We start from the raw sequence: 24,859 nt of genomic DNA on the forward strand, positions 1-24,859 counted from the left end.
TTTAGCCAAATTCATTTTGAGTAATATACAAATTTAAGAACCTTCTTATAAAAGTGTCTGTGAAGTGAAATAAATCGTAGTCAATGGATGCTGGGTTATGAATGCAAGCATATTTTAAATCCTCTACATCACTTGAAACATATTACTAACAGGCAGGAGGAAAAAGCTGCGTGCAAGATGGTAAAGATCTTACACCTGTCACAGTGAGGGAGTAAAGGGACTCTAATGCTGACAGTAACGTGTTTGTAGGGGAGGCAAGGACTTGGACCAGGGAAGTTCAGAAACTTAGTGGAGTCATGATCACAGAAACACAAGTTAGTGCACTTTGAAACATACCTTTGAAGAAGTTGCTGGGTACTTTCAGACATCAGATAGTGATTTTATTTCTCTAGCTTTTTTTATTAAAGCTTTTGATAATAGTGCAATAAAGATAGAGAAGTTACATTAATTATGTAATTGGTATCTGTCTTTTATTGAGTCTTTGGTATTTCTTATTCCATACCACTACAGCATACAGTAACAACTCATGTAGAACCAAGTACATTGTTGTCCAGCTTGTTACTTACACAGATTTTTAAGGAATTTCTGTAGTAATTAAGATTCACATTCTATTAATAATTAGAGGCATTTAAACTTGAAAATTAAAGAGAAACATATTTAGAAGGGAATAACTACCTAATATACTGTCAGACATCATATCTGTTCTCAAATATCCCTTCTACATAGGGTGATACCGGTGACAGAGGTGACACAGGATTTCCAGGTCCAAGGGTAAGTCTACTTCTCATTTCAGCTCTTTGTGCTCTTAAATTCAGTCTACACCATGAACTGAAATTGTAGCAGCAACCCCAGTTAATCTGGTGAAATTAGCCACTTGATTCTGGTTGAAGGTGTGTTGCTAACTGGCCTTTAATATGAGTTACAGTCCTTACTACTGTTTGAAGCAGTGCGCTGTTCACAGTTCATGGGCAGGATGTTACATGCCAGATGTTCTGACATAGTTCACAGCCAATACAAAACTGGTGTGTTGGAACTGCTTCAGCGTTTAACCATAGGGGTTTCATTTACTTACTTTCCCACAGCAGCACAATTCATTTAGTGACCTGTATGTTTATTTTTTTAATTGTTTTTCTTTAAAAATAATCTTTAGTTTAACACTAACTTTTGTGGTTTGTAGTAATATGTTGTAAATACAGCAAAATTGCAGTGCAGAATAATCAAGCTAAAGCATGCATCAGCAGTTAAGTGTGTAGAGTAGTCTTTGGCAGGTGTCTCAAAAAATATTATGGAAAATATATTACAGGGGCCACCTGGACAGAAGGGTGATCAAGGTGCAACAGAGATAATTGATTATAATGGCAATATTCATGAAGCTCTTCAGGTATGTAAACCTAACAATGCCAGAATGGCTTAGACTGATCTGGCAAAAAGCAGTTTGACATCATTGTATTTCTTTTCTGTGTAAGCAATGAGAACAATTTCTTCCCCAAAGATTTGCTGAGTTTATTAATTAGGGGTCTCTTTCTATATTTGGAAACTGGAGTTGCTGTTTGGTGTAAGACAAACTGTTTCCTTGATACAATTTAGCTGAGTGAATTAGTTGCATTTCCCATAGAGTGTATTGACATCATCTAATGAGGATAAAGCTGATTCATTGCTGGATGTGGTGCTTAGTGCTGAAATCATGCAATAAACCACATACATAGGTTCAACAGAAGCATCTGCTTTTCAGTTCAAGTAGTGTAATATTGACATTTCTTTTTTTTCTCTTTTACCTTCTCCTCTTCCTATAAAATGCAAACAGCAGAATATTTGAGATTTGGAAAGCATGTCACATGGCTCCATTAGCAAGCTGTGGATTCAATCAGCAACTTGAGTATGTTAAATAGACTAAGCACCAGTCTTGCCATTTGTGCATTTCTAGAAAACCTGTTTTGACTGGTGTGCACAAAAGTGTGGAGGATTAAAGTGGGGTTACAAAGAGAGTGAATGAGTGTTTGCATAGAAGCAAAGTGTCAAGGTGACATATGTCATTGCAGTCAAGGTGATTTACATTGTGGTATAGTCAGATGCAAATTCTTTGCAGTATAACTCCACCAAAATGAATGGGTTTGCTTATGTGCAATTGAAGACAGAATTTGGCTCATTGTGCATCTGATCATTTTCTCACTAAATCCTCTGAACTCTTTTTTTCTTGCATTTACTTGGTGGGAGTGAATAGACGTCTGGCCAGTCATTTGGTTTTCAAGACTCTTTTGAAAATAAAAAAATCTCACTGCCTTTAGTAAAATCTAAAAACCTGTATGTTGTTGAGGATAAGCCCACACTTTCATTGTGAGTGGAGTCTATGGGGAAGTCAACACAGGCATGTTCTGAGGCTCTGCATTATACCCATCTCATTTGGTTTACTCTTCAGGGAATTCAAACACACAACTCTCAGTCCTTTAAACCATTCTCTGAGTTAGATTCCTGAAGTAGTTTGAAATTAATGTTGCATATTATCAGGTAGATTTACCAGAGATGTTAGCCCCTGTATCTCCTGTGTTCTGTCTTTATATCTTCACACTGGAATCAATATTACTCTCCAGTGCTGGGTAAGAGCATCTCAGAAAAGCTGCAGCACATAAAGAAGTCTTAATAAGGGACTAAAGCCTATTGCAGTGGTTGAAACAGATTAGGAGGCCCTTATCCTGTTGTAAATCATTTCAAATGTCATCACCTTCTGATCCAGGGCAACAAATAATTGATATTGATGGCAATGTCTGTGCAAGGATGGTGTAAGTAAGATTATAGAGGATCAGTTGACAATGTGCTTGCCAAATCCACCTCAGTCCTTTCAAATGGCAAGCACCCATTCCTAAGTCTCCTGGTGCCAAATTCTTAAGGGCTCTGAGATTTGCAGCTTCTCCCATAGAAGGTAATGAGCACTTACAGTGCTCAGCAGTGAACTCTGACCTTGCGCAGAATTTGTCCTGCTGATTTAAGAAGTTCACAAGAGATTGCAAGATCTGGGCTGTCTACATTTTTTTAGAGTTTAGCAATAAATCATCAAGCAGCCTAAGAGCTTCAGAACAATTTAGTTACTCTGCCTTGTGCCTCCTGCTCAATTTCCTGTGTCAGTGCAGAATAAGACATCTGAGTCCATCAGCACTGAAAATCATGATCTTAAAATTATCTTCGTAGTTTGAACAAGACCCCTGCTGAGTGCATGTGGCTTTCACTTGGAGGACCAGTTACAAAATGTGTCTCAATTGAAATTGCTCTTCGGGGCTATTCTTCAGAATTTCCTAAGGCAAAAGGCAGTATCTGCAAGAGTTTAGCCTTTGTAGGAACTGCAGGATCAGATACTTTAGATATTAAAATCTGAGTGTGCTGATGAAAATGAGCTTGTCTGTGTGAACATGCTAACATTAGTTGCAATGTTTATTTTAGGTTTTCATATGTACATAAACTGAATTTTTCACTGTTTTTAAATTTCTTCATATATTTCCATAAATATATTGAAATGCAAAATATATTTTATTAAGGCCATCTGTTAACAGATTTTTTTTCTTACTGTTTAAAAATCTTTTGGAAGACTCTTTGTGTGATTTTACTGTTTAGTCATCACTTATTTGATCTCCTGAATTTTGCAGAAATCTACAATCTTCATGTATGTAAAATCCTGTTTCCCATAGAGTCCAAACAATTAGTACCACACTGAGAGTTAAATGTAACATGGCTTTACTCTTATTTTCTGGAGACATGATGTCTCCTGAGATGCAGCATAGGTTTTGTAGAGATAATAATTGTAATAGGCAGAACTATTTATATACTTGTTCAACTCTGGTAACGATGTCTCTTGTTAATACATTTTACCAACAGAGGATTGCCACCCTCACTGTCACGGTAATTCCTATTGCATGACTTAATGTGTTGTAGAACATCTCCTTTATGTCATAGCATGTTCATAATTCTGCCAGTTCAGGACATGTCTTCATTGGATGTTGACCCAGCTCATCATGACATGAATTTATTTTCTCAGTGTTCCCCTGTCAGAGAGTACATTGTTGAAAGCCCTTCAACAATGGACCCAGTTCTGCTCCTGATGAATTAATGGCAAAACTTCAGTTAACGTGAGAGACCAGGAAAATAAAGAGCACACTATTCCTGTAGATATACATCTAGGCAGATTAACTGCTTTGGACTTCTTGGTGTATGTTCTCATCTCTGTGTGTCTGCATAGGGGTCCAGCAAAAACAAGAAGTAGGATTTGAGTGCCAAATGATTTTCTCTTATCCGCCTTATTTTCAGGGTAGAAATAAAGATCTTTTAGATTGGATTGGGAACAAACTTTTTGTGGGAGCTTTCAGACCAGATGCAAATTATTTTATGAAAAATATCCATCTCAGGAAACTGTAAGTCAAGCTAAGTACAAAGCCCAAATATGGGGAATTGTCTCGTCCCATGTTATTGGAACTCAGAAATAAATATAATTTTTTCAGTACCTGTACCCTGAATCTGCAGAGGATTCCAGTTCCAGTGCTATTACCCCAGACAGTTTTCTATGGGAGGTTTAGCCATACTAGGCCAGAAGCAACTTCTGAAAATCCTGACACCAAGAGATGCTTATAATATTTCAGGTTCAGCCTTCCCTTAAAGCTCCAAACTTGGTATAAGCAAATAATTTCCTTCTTTCTGTTTCAAGCTTTTCTTTGTAAGATATCTGTTAGTCTTATTTTCCCATCTGTACAAATACTCTGTGTTAATGGAGGGGATTTTTTAATTTTTTACTTCTTAAGAAAAAATAATTAAAAAAAAATCCACTGTGCGTCATCCGGGTCATCCTGATATTGTATCCATGGCCTTAGACAGAAATTAAAGAAATGGTTGCAGCTTACTCTATAGCAATTTCCTGAAGCACTGAGAATCCACCAAAACACTTAGCATATTTTAACAGAATCTTCTTTGCAATCAGTAGAAGATTTCTCCTGACTTTGGATTGTATTGTATTAATGTTGTTAAATTGCATTAATGTTGTTAAATGTGGCTGAAGTGAATTTTGATCTCCCTGCCACTAAAAGGAGCTTTGCCATTTCATCAGTGGGGGCAGCAGGACTTTATTATAAAATATGAAGTACACTGTTATTTTAATAGTTTCAAGTAGTACCCCCCCCTGTTGAGCGTTGCCATAGATTAACAACTTGTTCATAGCTTCATAGTCTTGGTTCCCCTGTGTGATCTAACCCATGTTGTTAAGGTACCTATATTAACGTTCAGCCTGCGTTTACATGCCAAGCCTTTCAGCAATTTATTTATAAGTTAACAGGCTTACATGTTTCTTTTTAGGGCCCACCAGGACCACCAGGACCCCAAGGGCTGCAAGGTCCAAAGGTGATCTTCTTTATTTTACCCACTGTATTTTAAGAGTGGAGGTATTTTCTATTTCTCTCACTGATTTGTGCACACATGTACCTGGAGCTTTCCAGTATAGTATACTTACCTGTAATTTTTTAGAATATGGCAGGCTTCAAACTTTGCACCCTGGCAAATTGAAATGTAGCCTTCCAGAGCAGGTGCTTTGATTTGTTGCCACACACAGATGCTCAGCTGAGAATCAGCAAAATTAATTAGTACTGAAACAGGGCAGAAGCATCTTTCCTCTGGATCTGCACTAAGGCTGATCCGCAGGACTTTTGCTGCAGAGTACCCTGTGTATTTGCAAAAAAGAGCCACACAACCAGCCAGTCTCTCCTGCACATTGCTTCTGCCTGTGTGGGAAGGAGTTAGGCAGGCAAAATGTTGTGTGCAAGGAGCTGCTTGACCACACTACAAGCGCATGTAAATGCAGCTTTTATATTACAGGGGTGCCCACCCAAATAAACACAATATTTTCTAATCTCAGTAAAAATTAAAACATGCACATGTGGGCAGGAGCCTGGCTGCAAATCCAAGCCTGCTAACCCCACCTGGCTGAGGCTGTGCGTAGTACCAGAACTGTTAGTGAGCAGCCCACACAGAGACAATGAATACCATATGCTGCACTGTTCTATAAAATTTAATAAATTTGCCTACACTTTAAAAAAAAAAAAAAGAAAGAAAGAAAAAGAAAAACAACACCACACAAGTGTTGCAAACAGTGCAACCCTTATATTGATTTTACATTAGATTGGATAATTCTCCTATTTCTTAAATTCTGAGTTTATCATTTCTTCTGTCAGTGGCGCTAAGCTCTTCCAATAGCAGACACGTTTCTTCAAAAACAATAATATTCATTTGAATTTTATGCTTTATCCATGGTATCAGGTAGAAATACATCACATTATACATGTTAATTGTTCTGAGAAATCATAAGAAACCAGATCCTTTCTTCTACATGAAAACTGGTAATGGAATACACAGTTAAGTGTGCAGGAATGGATTTCTACATTAGGCTGTACACAGCACAAAGCATTTCTGCAGCCCAGAGTGTGCTGTAAAACACGGAGGAGTTGAACTGGGGCATATGCTGTCTTCCTTCATCTGGATGATCATTCCCATTCAAAATTAATGACATAAAGCAGAATTCAAACTTACAGGAGTTTGTTTCCAATATTATAATCTATCCCCATCAATATAAGTTGCTCCCTTGGAGGATGCTATTCAGGGACCAGTGCAAAGGGCAATGTTGTGAACGTGAACTCCTTCCCTGAGTGATTTATATGAGCAGGGAAAGACCACATTAATTATCTTCCAGCCTTACATATATCAAGGACCATGATTCCATATTTATTTCAGTAACTGACAAAGTTCCCACTGTATTGAGTTTTCTTCAGCAGCCTCCTGGGGTTTCTTCTTTTTTCTTTCTTTCTTGTATATTTTTCTGATCTTTATACAACCCCAAGTTTATGTACGGGCCTAATCAGCAGGGCTATTTATTCAATGTCATATACAGGTATTGCATATATGGTGTTCTCTGGTTTTGTTGTTGTTAATTATGACTATTATTGACTATCTAATGACTATCAGACATTATTGATTAATTTAGTTAATTTAGCACTGTTGGTTCAATTAATGTCTTGGACAATCAGGGAATAATATTTCAATTCCATTTTGCCTTTTGCAGGGTGAACCAGGATCCCCAGGAGTTCCAGGAGTTGATGGGGAGCAGGTAAACTACCTAGAATGGTTCATGTGAGCAACCATGTCATATTTCAGGGGATTATTTCTTTGATCCCAAATTGTAGCTTAGATTACATAATCTTATGATCATTATCATGTTGCTGCATAACCTGTGGTCGCCTAATGGTTGTGTTGCTACATATTAATAACAAAGTCCAACTCACAAAATTATTTATCCCGCTTGTTAGGATCAAAACTAGTATTCTATCAATGTATCTGTTTTTACAAATAACGTGCTGAATAAATATGTATTTTAGGGTCTTAAAGGATCAAAAGGAGATATGGGTGAACCTGGAATGCCTGGAGAAAAGGGAGGAATTGGACTTCCTGGCTTGCCAGTGAGTGAAAAAAAATAATAATAATTTTGGCTAAAATACTTGTATTTTGAATCTCTTCCACTATCATGAACTTAAAACAGTGCTGACAAATTGCAAATTAGGAGAGAAGGCACAGGGAAGGAAAATTCTGAGGTTGTTCTGCATCTATCCTAGGAGGAGGTGTAACATTTTCAGAAATTCTTTCTATTTATGGTCAAAAAAATACTGCTCTGGAAAGACGGAAATTAGTTGGCATGCTGATCAGATTTGCATCTCTCTTTTAGTAGTTGTAATATATAAGACAACTTGGGCAAATGTAGATTTGGTAAAGTTCAGGAGAAAGGAGCTGTTTTGAACACTTGTCAGGATGAATTTCAGATGAATTGTCAGGAATTTTAAATTGAGGAGAGAGAGAAAATACATAAATATTCATAAACTGTATTATTCCTCTATGTACATATATACAAATGAAATTTCTCATTAAAAATAAAAACAGTTCCAAAAACATATCCATCATTAGTACAATATATCATGAATTGAGTGCAACTGAAGGACTTCTCAAAAATACCTTGCCACAACTGATATTACAACTATTATAAAAGCATACCTTTACATTTGTTAACAGTTATTACTGGAGACATCAAAATTGGGAAAAACAACAACAACAACAAGAAAAACACACCTATACATGTGTTGTAGTATTATTTCCATAAAGTTAAGAGTTTATTAAACTAATTATCATTTCTATATGGGTTACTAATAAGATTAAAACTGTTTATAAATGCTGTTTTTTTAAATGGTTTTGTAGGGAGCCAATGGTATGAAAGGTGAAAAAGGAGACGCTGGTTTGCCTGGTGCCCAAGGCCCTTCAGTAAGTCTCAGTGTATTGTTGCAGTGGACATAATAGTCCAGAAATGGTTCTCTAGCCTTTAAATCTGAATAACTTTTCATATTCAAGGCTGATCTTTCCTGATATTCTTGACGGTTACCGTGCTTGAAATTTCACAATATTTTTGTTTGTTATGTAGAGTCCCTGCTCTTTTCAAAATAAAAGGACTTCTGGTCATAGAGCTAAATAGGGTTTAAGAAAGATTTAGTTCTTTTCAGTTCTATTCCCTCATTATAAACAATAGTCCTGCTCAGTTCAGTGAATGCCTCCTGGTTCTGTAATCAAAGATAAATGCTTTGCAAGATAAGAAAAAGAGATATATCTACTAAAAACAAAAACCAAATCTATCTCAACACCTTGTATTCTGTGGACCTAAGAAAGTCCAGTGAGAACTAGACTAGACTGGCTTCAGTGATGTCAGGAGGAATGTGACATGCAACCCAAGATAAAAACTTTCTTGATATCACTGGCCACAGTATCAAATCGTTAGAGGGGGAAGTTCTGATCTTGCAGACATCTGTGCCTAATTTTCTGCACACTTCCTGCATAATTTTCTGTATAATTTAAATGGAATTAATACACCTGTTAAAATGTGTTGTTGTTCTGTGCTTGTCCACTTGTGAGTAACTTTATTCACATATGTAAATTTTCCCGGACCAGCTATCTTGATTTTCAAAGCATTGTGAAGGCATTTAAAACAAACAACAAACAAATTAAAACAATACCTTTGTGATATGAATGAGTAACATTATCAGAGTACAGTAAGTTAACTACCTTGTCTATGGTGACATGCACTGAGTATTTGGAAACATAGCTCTAAGGATTGAAAGAGGTTACCCTCCGTCATCAAAATACACTGGGAACCCTGAATCTCCTCAGTGTCTGAGTCTCCTTCTCTGAAATGAAAAATAATCTGTTACAAATTAAATTGCTAACTCATTCACCTTGTTCTGCTTGATTTCTCTCAAAAGAAGACCTTCCATTTTCAGGAGACTTCACTGACAGTAGAACTATCAGTGACACTCTGTCTTACATTTGAAAGCTTCTTTTGTCGTAACTATTATTGCAAGCAGTCTGTGGAGCAGAGGGGCTGAGCATCAGACTGGAGACCTGTTTTAGCATCCCTCCTTCCACCTTGCAGGTTATGATAACAGCCCTTTGGGGTTAAACCCAGGGAGAGAGGTGATACTGAACTATAAGCGTCATCATGAAATTCTCTGCCATGGGTTTGTTAGGAATACAGAAAAACAGCAAAAAATATGCATGCACTAAATGCTGAGCAACCTGATTACCTCTTTTAATGACTTCAGGGAATTCTTGGAACAAGTGGGCTAAATGGAATAAAAGGAGAGACAAAGGGCAGTCTTGAAAATGTGCCAAACCCTAGCCTGAATTGTTTAGTAACTTTTTTCCGTTCATCATTATCTGACAGGAATAAACTCACACATCATCTGCTTCTGCTCCCGTAGATTATGTAGTATAGAGACAGCTAAGGAGCACATATCATAAAATATAAAAAGTTCAGGTATGTCTGCTCAATACTGATTTGGAGATGGTTTTTCCCCATGGTGTTCTGAAGTATATTTTAAAGCCTAGGAGCAAGAATCAGGAGACAGGCATCTTGCCATATGGCACAGGCCGTTCTACACTTCAGGTACCCTGTCTTTCAAATCAAAATAATTCCCATTCCTAAAACCCTTTCTAGATATGCTATCATGCACTGTTGCATTGCTGTGTTTCTAAGTGCTTGCCAATGGAAGAAGGATCAGTCTGAGTTTTGGTATTTGTGGGGGAGTTCTTTACTGTGCATGATTTAATATCGCTGTTTATCTGTAGATCATAGGACCACCTGGACCACCAGGGCCACATGGTCCTCCAGGCCCCATGGTAAGTCTGGGAGGAAGAGAGGGGCTGGGAAGGGTTTAAACACTTAAGTAGGCATTAAAATGCCTACTTAAGAAGTGCATTGAGAGTATACAACCATTAGAGAGGGACCTAATTTAGGACCTTTTCTACATGTCTTAAAGTTCTTATGAAATGGAGAAACAAATTGCACCTGCCTATGCTGGTGTAAACATGCTAGTGGTCTGGTTTATTCTCTAAATCAGGTGTTTACAGTGGCTTTATTGGCAGCTGCATTTCATTTGCAAGGACAAAAATACAGATGCAATTTGCACCCATATAGAGAAGTAAACTCTTAAAAACTTGTGGTGTGTTTTTGTAATTGAACACAGTATCTTTATTTTCAGGGACCTCATGGTCTGCCTGGCCCAAAGGTAAATTAATGGCTGTCTTGAATAGCTCTTGATGTCTGTGAAGTTCTGTGCTTTGTTCTTTAATGCATGCAGCAATGTTTTGTCTGATGTCTCATTTAATAAATGTTTCTGATATTCTTAAACCTTAAAGCAGAGTTTAATATTGACAGATAGCTTAAAAGATTTTAAATTTTCTGTGATTTCTTCTTGTTAGTATTTCTTCTGAACATTGGCTGAAATCTGATTCTCTTATGGGTAACTGTGGTGCAGCACTAAAGTATTTAGTTTCCCGTTTGTGGGCAAGTTACCATTCCAATTGCAAGTGGAGTTACTTTTTAATGGAGAAGTGTGATGTTCACTCAGGAAATGAAGTCAGAGAAACCCTTCTGCCTTTATGATCTCTTGCCTGTCCTTCTTCTTCCAGTATGAAAACTTTCTTTCATGCCATGTACTTTTCTGACCAGTTTCTTCATGCATTACACAAGTTTCCTGCCACAATCTCATATGTGTATCTTCTTGTTTTCCAACCTTGAATCCCTGATTGGGCAGGTTTTCAATAATATTTGAATGTTTTATACAGCATAGTACATGAAGATACGTTGTGAGGACTCTATAAGCATTCATTAGAGCTAGTGTTGCTATCAAACATGATCATTTTAATCATTATGGCTCCCTAATCGCATGCACATTCCCCCAAAAAATAAGAAGAGGAGGGTTTTTTCATTTAGTTTTTAGTGTGTTCTTTTTTAAGGTGTGAGACAGAAAATCTTCACAGGCTTGACTCGTTATGAGACTATTTGTATTACCTTGGCGCAAGAAGCTGGAGTCATAAATCATTTTTTGAAGTCAGATCTGTTCCACGAAACCTGCCTTACCTCAGGTTTTTGGCCTGACACCCAGGCTTTTCTGAGATTTCTCATGTCTGTTTCCAAACTTTCGGCATTTTCAGTGCTACTGCTCTGAAAGTCACATTGAGTCAAATGGAAGAAGAATGAAGAAACGGCTACCTAGGGTGCAAAGGCAGCAGATGTCTGGAGTTATTTAAGGCAGCAGACTAGATTCTATTCTGAATTTTATTTTAAATGTATATGATATAATGTAACAAAATACATCAAAGGGAAGCCAAGGAACAAGTCCATGGGGAGCAGCCCGTATGAAAAATGCACATATTTCTGTTTCCCAAAAGAGGCAGGCATGGTCAATACCCTTTTTGACTGGACAGCCATCATGCTGGCATAGTTTTTTGTGATGTGAGAATGATTTATTAGTAATCACATGCCCACCATTATCCTCTTACTAATGTTTAATGTAACAGCCTATGCATAATTTAACAATCACAACAAGACAAGTGACATTTCTTATGTTGATTAAACCTCTCTGTATGAACACAGAAACTATAGACCTCGAAAATAGCTTCATGTTGTATAATGTATACCGCTGCTTTTAATTTGTTCTGTTTAATTATATATGCTTAAAGGTTTAAAATATCTTTATAAGAGATTTTGCTGCAAATTCCAGTTTGCCACAAGGAATAATATGGCTTCCTTACAAAACATACTTTTCAGGAGATCCCACTGTAAAGCCTTAAGTTTTGAGGCTTGTTTTTCAGAAAGTTTTCTTTCAGTTTGAATTATCTGTATGGGGTGGACTGTGGGATTTGAGGAAATTCCGCAAAACCCTGAAACTCACACTTAATTCAAATTACCTAAAAATAGTGATAATTCTTAGGAAAAGAATCAAAAGAGTCTGTTACTCATAAGTTTCTGGTAGATATTTTTCAAAGAGACTTGAAATCTCCAGCAGATACCTCCCAGGTATCTTTGCACAAGACTAGCTGTACGTAGATTGCCAGCAGGCCAAGAATGTTGAATTTTTGTCCTTTTTTAAACTGGAATTTGCGGCTGTTTCTGAGACTGGCTTCCTCTATCCCACTTAAACACCCATTATAGCACCAAAAAATTGGCATTTATACTTTTACGTTTAGGGTGAACCAGGGTTAAATGGTCTTAAAGGATTGAAAGGTGAACCAGGTCAAAAGGGTGACAGAGGGCCCCTTGGTCTTCCAGTAAGTAAAAAACCCCAAACCTATTCAACCTCAGTACAAGTCACAAACTTCTCTTTCTATTTTCAATGAACAACTCTGGTTTACTCAAGAGCACACATACCATTATAGAGCAGAGCATCAGTCTTGTTTTGTTCTACTCAGAATCTGTGCAGTTGTCTGAAGTAACGTCCTGTAACACCCAGTGCTGTCAGGCTTGTTATGTGTCAGTTGAAAGTGTTCAGTGTCATAAGGATGCCATCAACCCCATTACATTAATCATTTTGTTATTTAAGTGTTGTATGGTGTTTGCGTTGAATAGGGAATCTTCGCATCTTCCCCACATCTTCAGTTATTATTCATCTGCACTTCTGCAGAAGAAAAAACGGAGAGGTCTAACTGAGCAAAGTTAAAAATTGGCTTAGGGAGTTATTTATTTTTCTTCACCCCTAATTCATTAGGGGTTCTGGATTCTCCCTTTTGCCTTGTTTTTGGAATTGAAGGTCCTAAAAAATAACATTTTATTTTTTATGGAAATGTTATGGTTCTTAAAATTTAGGTTGACAAAAAGAGAAAATAATTTTGTGCTTACTTTGTGTATATGAAAGCACTCAAAAAAAAAAAATCATGGAAAGTGCTCATTTCTAATTTTTTAAACATGAGGATTGCTGCATGTGATCACATTGCTAGTCATAAAATGGAGGGAAGAGATTTAGTAGACCCAAAGAGACCAAAACCCCTCTGATGGATATTTTCAAGAATTATGTACAGGACCTCTGAACAAGGTGAAAATTCTCACTGAATCTGACAAAACTGACTATTTTTGAAGTTGTCAGTTCCAACTATGGAAAGAGGGAACTTTGGAGATCTGATCCAAAGAAAATTTGAAAAGTCAGATCCCTCAAAAATTGCTAAGACAAGTGTTTGGGCTCTTCCAGAAGTGTTTGTTTTAACCTGGAGAAAAATGCTCCTTTACTTTTTCAACTTATACAGACCTTATCATACTTTTCCTTACTTTTCCTAAATGTCACTTTATGGAGCAAAGTCAAAATGTTTGATTTTTCTAAAAGTGGCTCATCTTCACTATTAGTGAACCATGTCTCTCTCTCTTTTTTCTTTTTTCATTTTTTTTTAAATTAATTTTATTTTATTTTTTTTCGGGCCCAGCTTTATTCCCTATGCCTCAGCTATCCAAATAGTTTTGCCCCCCTTAGTCCCAGCACTGTTGCCCTCGCTGCTGGGATAGCCGAGCAGATCCTTCACAGCTGTTATTCGCATAAAATCCACCAGAGGTCCTCCCTTCCCCAAGGATGCTGAAGTCAGTAGCCCTCCGAGCCGGCGGCTGCCCACTCGCCAGCCCTAGGCTGAGCTCCGAGCTGGGAGAGCATTGGGAAAACAGGAAACCTGCTTCTCTCCCGGGCTCCTGGAAATGAATGAGCCCATTGTAGTCAGGGTCCAGACTCTGTTAGCTGCATAATGCACTATTCTTGCACTTAAATACTTCCTATCACTGTTAACATACATTTTTCTTTGTGCAGCAGAGTATGCAGTATTGTCATTATTTACAAATTGGAAAGTAAGCAAGTAAATTACAAAGTAAATATTTGCGTGTTAAGGCTCAAAAACACCCTAGCATCTGGTGTTTGTAGCATTTGTGTAGCCTCACGCTTATTCTGGTCAATTGTACCATGATGGGAAGGCAAGGGCAGGTCAGTGGTGTTGCACTGTCAGAACAGATTCAGGCTCTTGATGTTTTATGTAATTTTTTAACTAACATGCTGTAGTAATGTGATACCCATTCCAGAACCCTGTCACAACTTGTACTGTACGTTTGAATTATGTTTATTCATCAGCACCACTTACTAATCTCACGTTCTTGTCATCCGTGTTATACCCATCATCCATGCTTCCACCTAACCACACAGGGAGCATCTGGCTTAGACGGAAAGCCAGGACCCCGGGTGAGTCCCTCGTCTTTCTGTGTCACTCTTCGTTACCGTGTCTATGTGCTTTCCAGCCGGCCACACTCTCCCAAGGCATGGAGGAACGAAGGCCAAACGTCGCAGGCATTTTCCATGCCGGATCAGAGGGGGCCACAAGCAGACTCTTGGGGCGATGTGTGGGGGAAGGAAAATGCAAGTACCTGCAGAAAGAGCTCTGAATCTTACAAAGGCAGTTTGGTTTTCATTTTTGGTTGGAGACCTGCTGCAAAGCCTGTGTTGGTTGGGGTGCTTATTTTCCTGAGTAGGGTCAGGGATTTGTTTTACACAGCAAAACATATTTGTTTTATGCTAATATGGAATCAGCAAAATGGATGCAGATGTGCTGGGGTCCCACCACAGGCATTCTTATATATAAAATAAATGTTAAATTATTTGTTTCTTATCATGATAAAGGAGTGGATAAAGTGAAAAAGGATAGAGTTACGTATCCGAAGGTTTCTGTAAATCTGCCATTGATCACTGCAACGGGCGTATCCACCTTGTAGGTGGACATTTCAATTTACAAAATCAGTGCTTAATAATAAATATTGTTTGAACTTCCATATTCTACTGGCTAAATTTCTTTCAATAAATTTAAACTCTTTGTCTGACTTCCATGAATAAAGTCAAATCCAACTAGAAAATAGATGAGTTACCATCTAACATAAGAGCTTACAAGGTAGCATTTTGAAAACAAAATGGACTTGTATGCCCAGGTCCCAGCACAATTCAGTCTGCATTTTTGACTGGTGCAGACTGATTCCATGTTAGTTCTTGGCTAGAAGACAGCTATTAAAACCAAAGACATGTGAGAACAGGACTTCTCTCTTACCTCTTGGTTTCCTTTCACAGGGTGTAGATGGCCCAGTTGGTCCCCATGGCCCTGCAGGTCCTAAAGGAGATAGAGTAAGTATAATCTCTGCGGGCTTTTCTTTATGAAGAACGTGCCACAATAGTAAAATATCATATGGCTACTTATAGTGTGCCTAGATGTTACTAAACAGAACACTGTTTCATCATAGAAAGATCAACCCAGAACTGTAAATGCATTCAAGCTACGTGCACATTTATCCATTTAAGCATTGATTTTATAGCTCATTAGCTTCAGAAGAACTTGCATTTTGTGATTACTAATTGGTAAGAAGCTTACAGGACTTTTAAGTTTACAGTGCTATGCAGATCATAGTTTGGTTTTTTTGTTTGTTTGTTTTTAATTTCATCAATTAACATAGATAATTTGAGAGAACAAACTGGAAGATAGTGTGATCTGTGATATATATACACAAAATTGTTAAAACCAAAACCAAAAACCAACCAAACAAAAAAACATGAGTATTCCTGAGGTATTTGCACTTAAATTTTCTATCTTGAAAATAATTTTTAGCCTCTATACACACTTTTTTTTTTTTTTTTTTTTTTTTAAACATGGAAGTTAGGAACCCTCCTCTATTTAATTTGAAATATTCACAGTAAACTTTCTTCAATTGAAATAGGATAGAGTCCTAAATCTTCAACTACGAGGCTGTCATCTTTAACAATACTGCCATGAACTTGCACAACAAAAAAAGATGATACCTTATACTAACTAAAACTTCCAAGGATTTCCCAGCCCAGACTCATGTCTCTTTGAATTTCTCGGTTTAACAAAACAGCTGTGCTAAAACAACTTCAGACTTGATGCACTGGGGACACAGCCATATGGCTCTGGTCCAGTTAACATTAGCAGCAGGAAAATAAAGATATATGCGATGTGAGCATTCATTTCTATAGAGCTGTTTGTTGAAAAATAAACACAAGACATGCAATGCAGTCCAAAATAGGAACAGTGGCCTGTAGTTAACACTCAGGCTAGTTCATGGTTAGTCTAAAGGACTGGGGGACTAGGGCTTTATTCTTTCTTTTTTTTTTTCTTTCTTTTTCCCTCCCCCCCCCCTTTTTATTTTTTTTTTTTTTTCCCCTAGGGGATTACAGATTCAAGTTTTTCTTTTTTTCAGCTAGGACATAACTTTTTTTTTCTATCAACTCTGTGGTAAGATGGCTGAACACCATATTCAGCATTTCAGAAAATACTTGAGATGAAATACGCATATAGAAGTACACAGAAATACTGTGCATTTTGTTCTTGCATTATGAGCTTTCATTGTGAAGGATGTTCCTGTTTCTGGTTGAAATTCCTTTCAAAAACAATGCACTATCATATGTGCTATTCTTCTTGTATTCTTGTATTGAGAATAACTATAATTGTTCTTCCTTATGAAGTATCCAAGGTCATAATCAGTCATACTGCTGGATCTAGAATCAGCCTCATTATAGCTGTTGAAAAGTTGTATTTAGAATGGAGCTTAGAGCTGCTGAGATGTAAATCAGTTCAATAGTTCTATATACACAGAGGGACAGATTTACAAAAACACAGAAACTAAGGTGTGGAAGAGATTCCTGAGCACCCACCATTTTCTGTGCAGCTGAATGAATGATGGGAGGAAGTTCACAAGAAAGATGGAAGAATTTTTTTCCAAGCAGTCAACTACCTTGATTATTGCTATAATTGTTTATTTAATAATTTAATACTGCTTTGGAAGAGGAGTTTTTCACAGAATAGTTATCTAACAGTTGCCTGGGGTTGGTATATGTCTTGTTACATAAATAACACATCATATATTCTTAATAGAGTCTTACAATTGCATTTGCAACCGTTGAGCTTGTTTATGTGAAAGCAGGGGGAGAATGTTTTTGCCTGTAGATCTCAGACTTTACCTTTTAATTAAAAGCTGTGCACAATGCCACCACTCTGTCACTGGACCGGATCATATTTTGTCCATGCTGATAAGAAAAACCTTGGACCAATATTAACCTAGAAGGGCACTAATGAATCCAAAGGTGAAATATAACCACATTGTATCCAAAACATAACTGCATTCTTAAGGCCACATTATTTAAAATTTGGAAAGACAATCTCACTTTAAGAGAATACTTGTAAAATGCTGGTCACTGTATATTTATGTCTCTTTAAAAGTTGAGGAAAAGAAAGTATAATTAAACTAAAACCTAATGATTTCCTCAGTAGAAACCATGGTTTCATTGTTGCATAGACAACATTTGTGGCAATGATGAATTACTCATCTTAGGTAGAACAGACCTGTACAGAGTAGGGATTCTTGGTTTCTTTCAAATTTAGCTTTTTAATTAAAATAGAAAACATCAGTCAGTCCTTATGCAAAACTTATTTAAATGGTGAAAAACTGTATTATGGAAATAGTGAATGTCACTAGAAGATAGGAAACTATGGATTTTAGAACAAATGTCCTCACTGTATGAGCTTAGCCATGCAATTTTCTCTCTCAGCCTTGAACTGTTCATTGTTTATTAAAAGCAAACACAGGATTTAACATTTCATTAAGGCTGATACTGGTGAACATTTCAATACTCTATGTGTTTATGTGTTTCTCTTTGTAGAAATAAAAATGGTGGTGAACAGTTTGAATTGTTATCACATATTTTAGACCAGTGTCTTTCAGCCCTTAAGAAACTTTTCAGCTACTGAAAAATTGAAAAATATCATTTTGCTAGGTGCTTAGACAGCTTTTACTGAGGTCATCTTCATTAGATGAAGGAGTTGATTGTAATAGGTCTCAGGGTTTGGCTTTGTAGCTGTTAATCTCATTTGTATATTGCCCTGGGAGAAAGTAAAGAACATTGGTAAACAAACCTCTTGAACTGCAACCAGTGAAAGGGGACGTGTAAAACTGAAGTGTACTGACAGGCAGAATGTGTATCCTGTCAGGCTATAAGAAGCTGAAAGAGACAAAATTAATGTAATACTAATTTGGGGGAACACCTGCCTGGATGGCGAAGACCTGTTTTTGAGTTTGCTTTTACCTCTCAGACATGTAGCCTATGCAAGGTCATCACTGCACAAGTTCTGCACTGGGAGGAAGAAAGCATTCTTCTTAATTTGGTTAAAATGTTTGTCACCATGATAATGGCATGAAATCTCCATCAATCCTAATGGAGACACCAGTTATGCAGTTTTATTCCTGCAAACCATATTCACCCATGACTCAAGAGACTGAACTGAAATAGGAAGCAAAACACAAGCCTATGGTTTCTGTTCTTTGGGCATTGATGAATTCTCTCAGAAAAGATCTTAAAACCTTTTTCTGAACTTTGCAAATATCTATTTCCCTGAAGGAAATACTTTATTCTGAGTGCTAAGGGCAGTATTCCTATGACAATTCATCAATCTTCTATAATCCATAAACATTCAGGACCTCATCTGATATTCCAGACACGTTTCAGCATGTGCTTTGGATTGGAGGCAAAAACTGTGAGATACAGTTCTCTGAATGTACTCTTACGTAACAGATGAGATTATTTCCCTAGACTGATATGCTAAGCATTCAGTATTTTTATGTCTACCATATGTTTAGCAGTGTTATAGGCCTGCCTTGTGAGGACTTTGTACAGTCATCTTTGCTGTTTAAGACTGAAAAAAAGACACTTAACTAGTCTTGACGTGTTTCAAGTATCAATCAAAGGATTTTGTAGCTGTTATATACATAGGTCAGCACATTAGTTTCTTCTCAGCAGAAAGTTTTACAGCTGCAAAGGAACTTACTGTTTTGTAAATCAGCTGCTACTTCCCCATGCCTCCTATTGCTCTGCAAAGGCATCCAGCCTTAGTGCTGCTCAGAATTGGCTGGAGGTTAAAAGCATGAAAAAAAAATTAGGCATTACACATCTGATCTCCTCCTCTAAAGTAAGTATAGACAGCATCAATCTCCATAAAAATATAAAGTATCTAAAACAATCAAATGTTGGTTTCTCTGACCAGCTCCTTATTGTAGTGATTATCTAACAACTGGTTCAGACACTCAGTTTATTCTGGTGCCTACATTTTTGTATTATCTAGCCAATACAATCTAGATTTAGCAGCCAGTTTTTAGAGATGTGAGGGACGTGGCTGTGCAGATGGTCAGCACTATTATTAGTGCTATTGGTCAGCACTATTATTATTATTAGGCACATCTACATCACTGCCTTGTGCTTTTAAGAATAAAGAATAGAGTAATGAATTAATAATGAGTAGTAAATAACCTAGATTTTTAAAGGTCTTGTATACATGATTATCTCAAGAGCAAAAGTGAGGCAATTGCTAGGATGGAGGACAGCACTTTGGTGTGACAGAAGCCTTGCACAAAAGCTTGTGGTGGGTTTTGTTAAGAAAGCAAGGCACGCCCAGTGCTTACATGGGCTGATGTCAGCCAGCGCAGAAAGCTTTGCTCTATTGTCAATCAGAATGATCTATAGGAGAGCACAGATGATTAATGCTGGCAACTTGAAATCTGTCATCTTGAAACTTCATTTCATTTGGAAAAGTTTGGTCTATGTTATATCCCAAAATGTTTTTCGTAACATTCCTCTAGAAGCTGGAAAATCTTCCATGGATTTTAGTGCTGAATGAGGTCAAACTTCTGGAGTAGTCTACTTGTTTTTCCTCCACATCAATGCAGTTTTGATTTAATAAAACAGTGTATTTGCATCTCTAATCTAGAATCCAATAGAGCAGTTAATAACACCACACGCTGAGTGGGATAATCTCCACAATGTCACTGGCAATAGCATTGCCTGATTAAATACAAGCTTTGATTGACATGTTATTTTTGCTCATCACTGTGTCAAATCTTAACTGCTGTGCTGGAGCTTGATGCAGTATCATACCCAGTTTTCATTGGATTTTTACTGAGTTCATTGTTGCAGCTGTTACAGGCTTAATATTAAAATCAGTGCAAATCATTTGGAAAAATATTTCAGTTACTGACTCATTTGAAAACAAATATCTTATACCCAGAAAGTCATTTTGCTTAGGAAGTAATATATGCCTCCTCCCTTCCCCCCTGAATCATTTGCTGGATATTTTTTACTCAGAAAAATTGGGAATGCATAAACTTTAAGACAAAGAAAGCACTTTGTAGAGTCATTTCTGTATAACCTAGGCAGTGTTTTTGTTTAGTTGTTCTGTAATCTTTTCTTAGGGTGAAAAGGGAACAGTTGGTGACCCTGGACCCAGAGGACCGTATGGTTTGCCTGTAAGTTGCATGTAGTTTGTACACATTGCTCTTTTCAACACTTCTTGATTAAACTGTGTGTTTTATGACTGCTTTTGACCTAGCAATACAACTAGTTGGAAAAGACAAACATAGATAATAATTCCTGACAATGCAAGATCACTGGCCTGTATTGCAGACTTCGATTCCTACTCAGGCATGCATGTCATTATGCAAAAGCAGTGAAACAGACCAGCCACGAAGCAGCAAGGGAAAGGAAAAAGAATTCTAAGTGCTCCTCTATCTGCAGCTTGTGGTCTTGGTTGTCAGGGTGCAAGAGTGGCAGGAGTTTGGGATGAAATCTGAAAAAATGTGATTGTCTTAGTGTCCATAAATTGTTCGGATTTCCTTTCTGCAAGACTCCTTTGCCATTGTATTTTTTTTTTTTTGACACTTCAGAGACATCAGGTTTGTTTTCATTTCTGTGTGTTGTGCTCAGAAGCACTTTGAGAAGTCCACTGGTGGATCATTCATGTGTGGAGATCATATACTTTAAACCGTTTCACTCCTGAAGTATGAGTAAGAATGTCCTTTGACTGAATGACCTCACTAAGATCAGTTGGCTTCCTTTGCTGATGGTGGGGCCAGCTGTGTATATGTACATATTCTGTATGCTGACAGAAGCAAAGCTGCAGCAGTGTGCTGTGCCAACAGAACCAGCCTCTGAGAGAAACTTGCAATGCTTCCATACCTTCTCCAGTCTAATCTGTTTGAGCCAAAATTAAGTTGAATACAGGCTTGTGATTTCATTGGATGCATTTAATTGGATCAGGGGTCAGTGACTAAGAGACAGATTCAGACTCTGTGGAATGCTGGACTAACTTGCCGTGCATGTTTATTTGAGGGTCATTTTTGTGAGTTAAATTAGATATAACAAAAAAATATATATATTTGTTTCCTCTTCTTGGGAACTATTTTTAGCCCACTCCTGGAACTTGCATACAATCAACAGCAAAATTTTACAGTCAAGTTATCAGTTCCTGGAAATGTTAAACACTGATGGACATGTCCTTCACTAATTGCAATGCTATGTGTACAGTCTTAGCAATGTGTGATACCACTGCGCAGAGTGGACGCAGAAGTGGGGCGTTAAGTTGGCCTTTCAATATCAGAGCTTAGGGACACTAATGTAGTTTGTATGGTTCTTTGGCAGGGCAAAGATGGCGAGCCTGGCCTTGATGTAAGTAATATGTATGACCAATACACTCATGATGGTAGGTAAGCTTCTCTCAAGGAACAGCTTGCTGTGTGTAACACATTTGTTTCCATTTAGTGTGCATGCAGTATCTACAGAGAGTGTACTAAATGCTGCATTTGCTCTCTCCCTATGACAAAGAGAGCAAAGAACATGCAATGTACATCCCTTGTCTACCAGTCCCACCAGATACTGAGCACTAGCTCAGTAATACAAGTAGTTGCTCCTTTGGAAGTTGATAGGTTGAAAAACTGCACTTGGTAAGAGAACACTTCCACAGTCAGACCTGTGGCTTGCTTGGAGCAGAGGAATGAGTCACTAACATTTAAGTAAATTTATCACTAATTAAAGAGAACAATTCCATAACTTCCAAGTGATGCATTTCAACGTATAGGCCCTTTCTTTGGGTGCAAGACTTGCTGAAAGCCTTTCTCTCCTGTCCTCCACCAAAATCCCTAATTTGGAGGAGTCTTTTCCAGAAGCTACATTTGCTGCATAGCATGGACTATTGCCATTCTGAGTGATATAATTTCTTTCTGTCACTGGCAAGATGACTGCCAAACACTATGACTTGCTTCACATGCTCTCATGCATGCATGGGTATGCATCACATGTACATACAACGCATGTAGTGAAGTCACCTTTTTGTACATTTTCCAAGAGTATTTGAAAGCTTAGCCTGCATGTGAGTAGAAGTCAACCTATCTTTGTCCCTTTTTTTTTATAGGGTTTCCCTGGTCCTCGAGGAGAAAAGGGTGATATAGGAGAAAAGGGAGAAAAGGTGACCACAATGTTATTAACTGTTGTTTGATTCCTTAGCATAGTCAGTTCTGCCGTCCTTATTCAATGAATTGTCCCATTAAACCTGCTCTTTGTTTTTGCTGTGTGCCAAAAGGCAGCTAACAGATACATGCTAAACAAAATCCTGTCTTAGAAAGACCATGAAAATTTATGCACAGAACTATCGCCATGTGCCAAAGCACAGTTTGTTTTTAGGCTTACTTTCTTCCATTCCTCCTGTGCTGGTTGAAAGTCCTTATCAGCCTGAAATTTTTAATGCTGCCATCACTGACAGGAGTCATTTCAGTAGTATGGAAGACACTAGGTCTGAGCCTTGGCAGTATTTCAGTAACTTCAGACCCCAGCGTACTATGTCTGTACACACTACATATCCAATACCAAATGGCTAGGGACAGGGAATGTTTGAAAGTTTAATTTTTGGCAGTTGCTTTCTTATATTTAAGAGAAGTACTCAGTGATACCTGTGGATTGAAATTAAATCTTACACTACTCTTCTGGTAAACCAACCAGACAGTGAAATTAACAGAAACAGCCTAATGACATTTTGGCGGTCCACAGTGGCATGCAAATGTGTTCAGTATAGTGCAATTTAGGACTAAATACATGCAGAGCAAGCTCGTGAGCAAATCTCCAGTATTTCTTATCAACACAGAGCCTCCTTCTTAAGCCTAAGTTGCTAAAACTTGGAATTTTTACTCATACCAAGCCCCTTAATCTAAAATTCCATATACACAGCAGGTCGTTTTCCTAGTCAGACAACTATTTTTGCCTAGCTGACACACACCAAGTTATACTCAGTCTACATTCCCTCCAGGAATCTTAGACAGGAAGCAGAGGAAAGAAGTCCTTGTGGCTGTTCTTCTCCCTCTCTTAATACCATCAGGTAAAACAGTTCCTAAAAAAGGCACCAGTGAGGATGCTATGAAATGCGTCCGTCCCTTCTGTCCCCATTACACTGCTTCCTTGGAGCTCAGAGATCGCTGTAAGGTACTGGTCTTGGAGAACAACTGTTTCTTGTGCTCTATGAATTTTGTAAAGGCAGTGGCTGACCTGGCAAAGGAACCACAGTGAATGATGAGCTGTTGCTTGCTGTCAAAGACTTTGGGTCTATCTGTCACAAGTGAATCTCTTCCTTATACATTGTCAGAACATTCAAAAACTTAGAAGGCAAAGAAAAGTCTTTCTCAGTGAAAAGACAGGGAAGATTTAGCTGCAGCCTCTTAAAGAGAGCTTCCATTGCACACTTTTGACACATTTTTGGCAGAAATGAAGGAATACTTTTGTCTGGTAAGTAAACATTTCACTAGAAACACCTTAGCTTAGTATCACTAGTTCCTTTTCCAAATGGAAGGCTGACTCTCAAAAGACCCAAAGTAATGCAAGTAATAAAAGCTTTCACTGTGATATATTTTCTCAGTTCTTCAGTTTTTCCTTATATAAATTACTAATTATCTATGGTTATATTGGTGTAACAAAACCTGGTTCAGTTTACATGCTGAGGGTCTAGCTCATGATTTCTTGTTTTTTTAAATACTGCTTACAATATTGGCTGTTATACTGACTTCAAACAAGTTGAGATTAGCAAATTTCTAGTTAGGTAACTTAATTCAAGTTGCATCACAAAAAATCATGTCTTTACTAGCAAGCTGTTGAGAGGCAGCAACACTTGTTTTTTAACAGATATGCCTTGATAGGCAGCAAGTAAATAAATAGTTACTTCAGAGACTGAATCCTAAACTGATTTTTATTTTAGCCTATTGGTAGTTCTACAGTGAAACCAAGTCAGTGTTTGCATTATAATGTCTGCTTAACTTGGCTGTAAAAAAAAAAAAAAAAAAAAAAAAAAGTTCCAATTGTTCCAACTGCAATTACTCATATAAAATTATAGTCCAGGAGTATTCAGCACAAAAGAATTTATACAACTGGTTTTGTATCTTTGAGGAAGGGCAAGAAGGAAATTTTTTTTGATTCTTCATCAGTATGATTCTTCATGCTTCCTATCTCCTGCGGAGTCTAGGGTAAGGAAGTGAAGATTACTGGAGAAGAGCTCAGACCACGGAAAAACTAGCAAAGTCTTCAGCAGTCTCAGACCACTCTCTATACAGATGATTGCTGCGTTGGTTCAAATAGGACCA

The 24,859-nt window shown here is 37.6% G+C and overlaps 1 protein-coding gene across 1 annotated transcript in view; it reads left to right on the forward strand.

Moving 5' to 3' along the window:
• Nucleotides 1-24,859, forward strand: part of COL25A1 (collagen type XXV alpha 1 chain) — a 297,785-nt gene that overhangs the window by 266,396 nt on the left and 6,530 nt on the right. Inside the window, exons 22-34 of the mRNA XM_084285919.1 lie at nucleotides 727-771; nucleotides 1,304-1,381; nucleotides 3,865-3,888; nucleotides 5,329-5,373; nucleotides 7,085-7,129; nucleotides 7,398-7,478; nucleotides 8,266-8,328; nucleotides 10,183-10,233; nucleotides 10,596-10,622; nucleotides 15,477-15,530; nucleotides 20,657-20,710; nucleotides 21,882-21,908; nucleotides 22,651-22,704. Of these exons, the coding sequence (XP_084142045.1) occupies nucleotides 727-771; nucleotides 1,304-1,381; nucleotides 3,865-3,888; nucleotides 5,329-5,373; nucleotides 7,085-7,129; nucleotides 7,398-7,478; nucleotides 8,266-8,328; nucleotides 10,183-10,233; nucleotides 10,596-10,622; nucleotides 15,477-15,530; nucleotides 20,657-20,710; nucleotides 21,882-21,908; nucleotides 22,651-22,704 (648 nt within the window). The remainder of the gene's footprint in view (nucleotides 1-726; nucleotides 772-1,303; nucleotides 1,382-3,864; nucleotides 3,889-5,328; nucleotides 5,374-7,084; nucleotides 7,130-7,397; nucleotides 7,479-8,265; nucleotides 8,329-10,182; nucleotides 10,234-10,595; nucleotides 10,623-15,476; nucleotides 15,531-20,656; nucleotides 20,711-21,881; nucleotides 21,909-22,650; nucleotides 22,705-24,859) is intronic.

Source organism: Netta rufina (genome assembly GCF_964035555.1).
Source record: "Netta rufina genome assembly, chromosome: 4".
In the NCBI taxonomy this organism is placed as follows: Eukaryota; Metazoa; Chordata; class Aves; order Anseriformes; family Anatidae; genus Netta; species Netta rufina.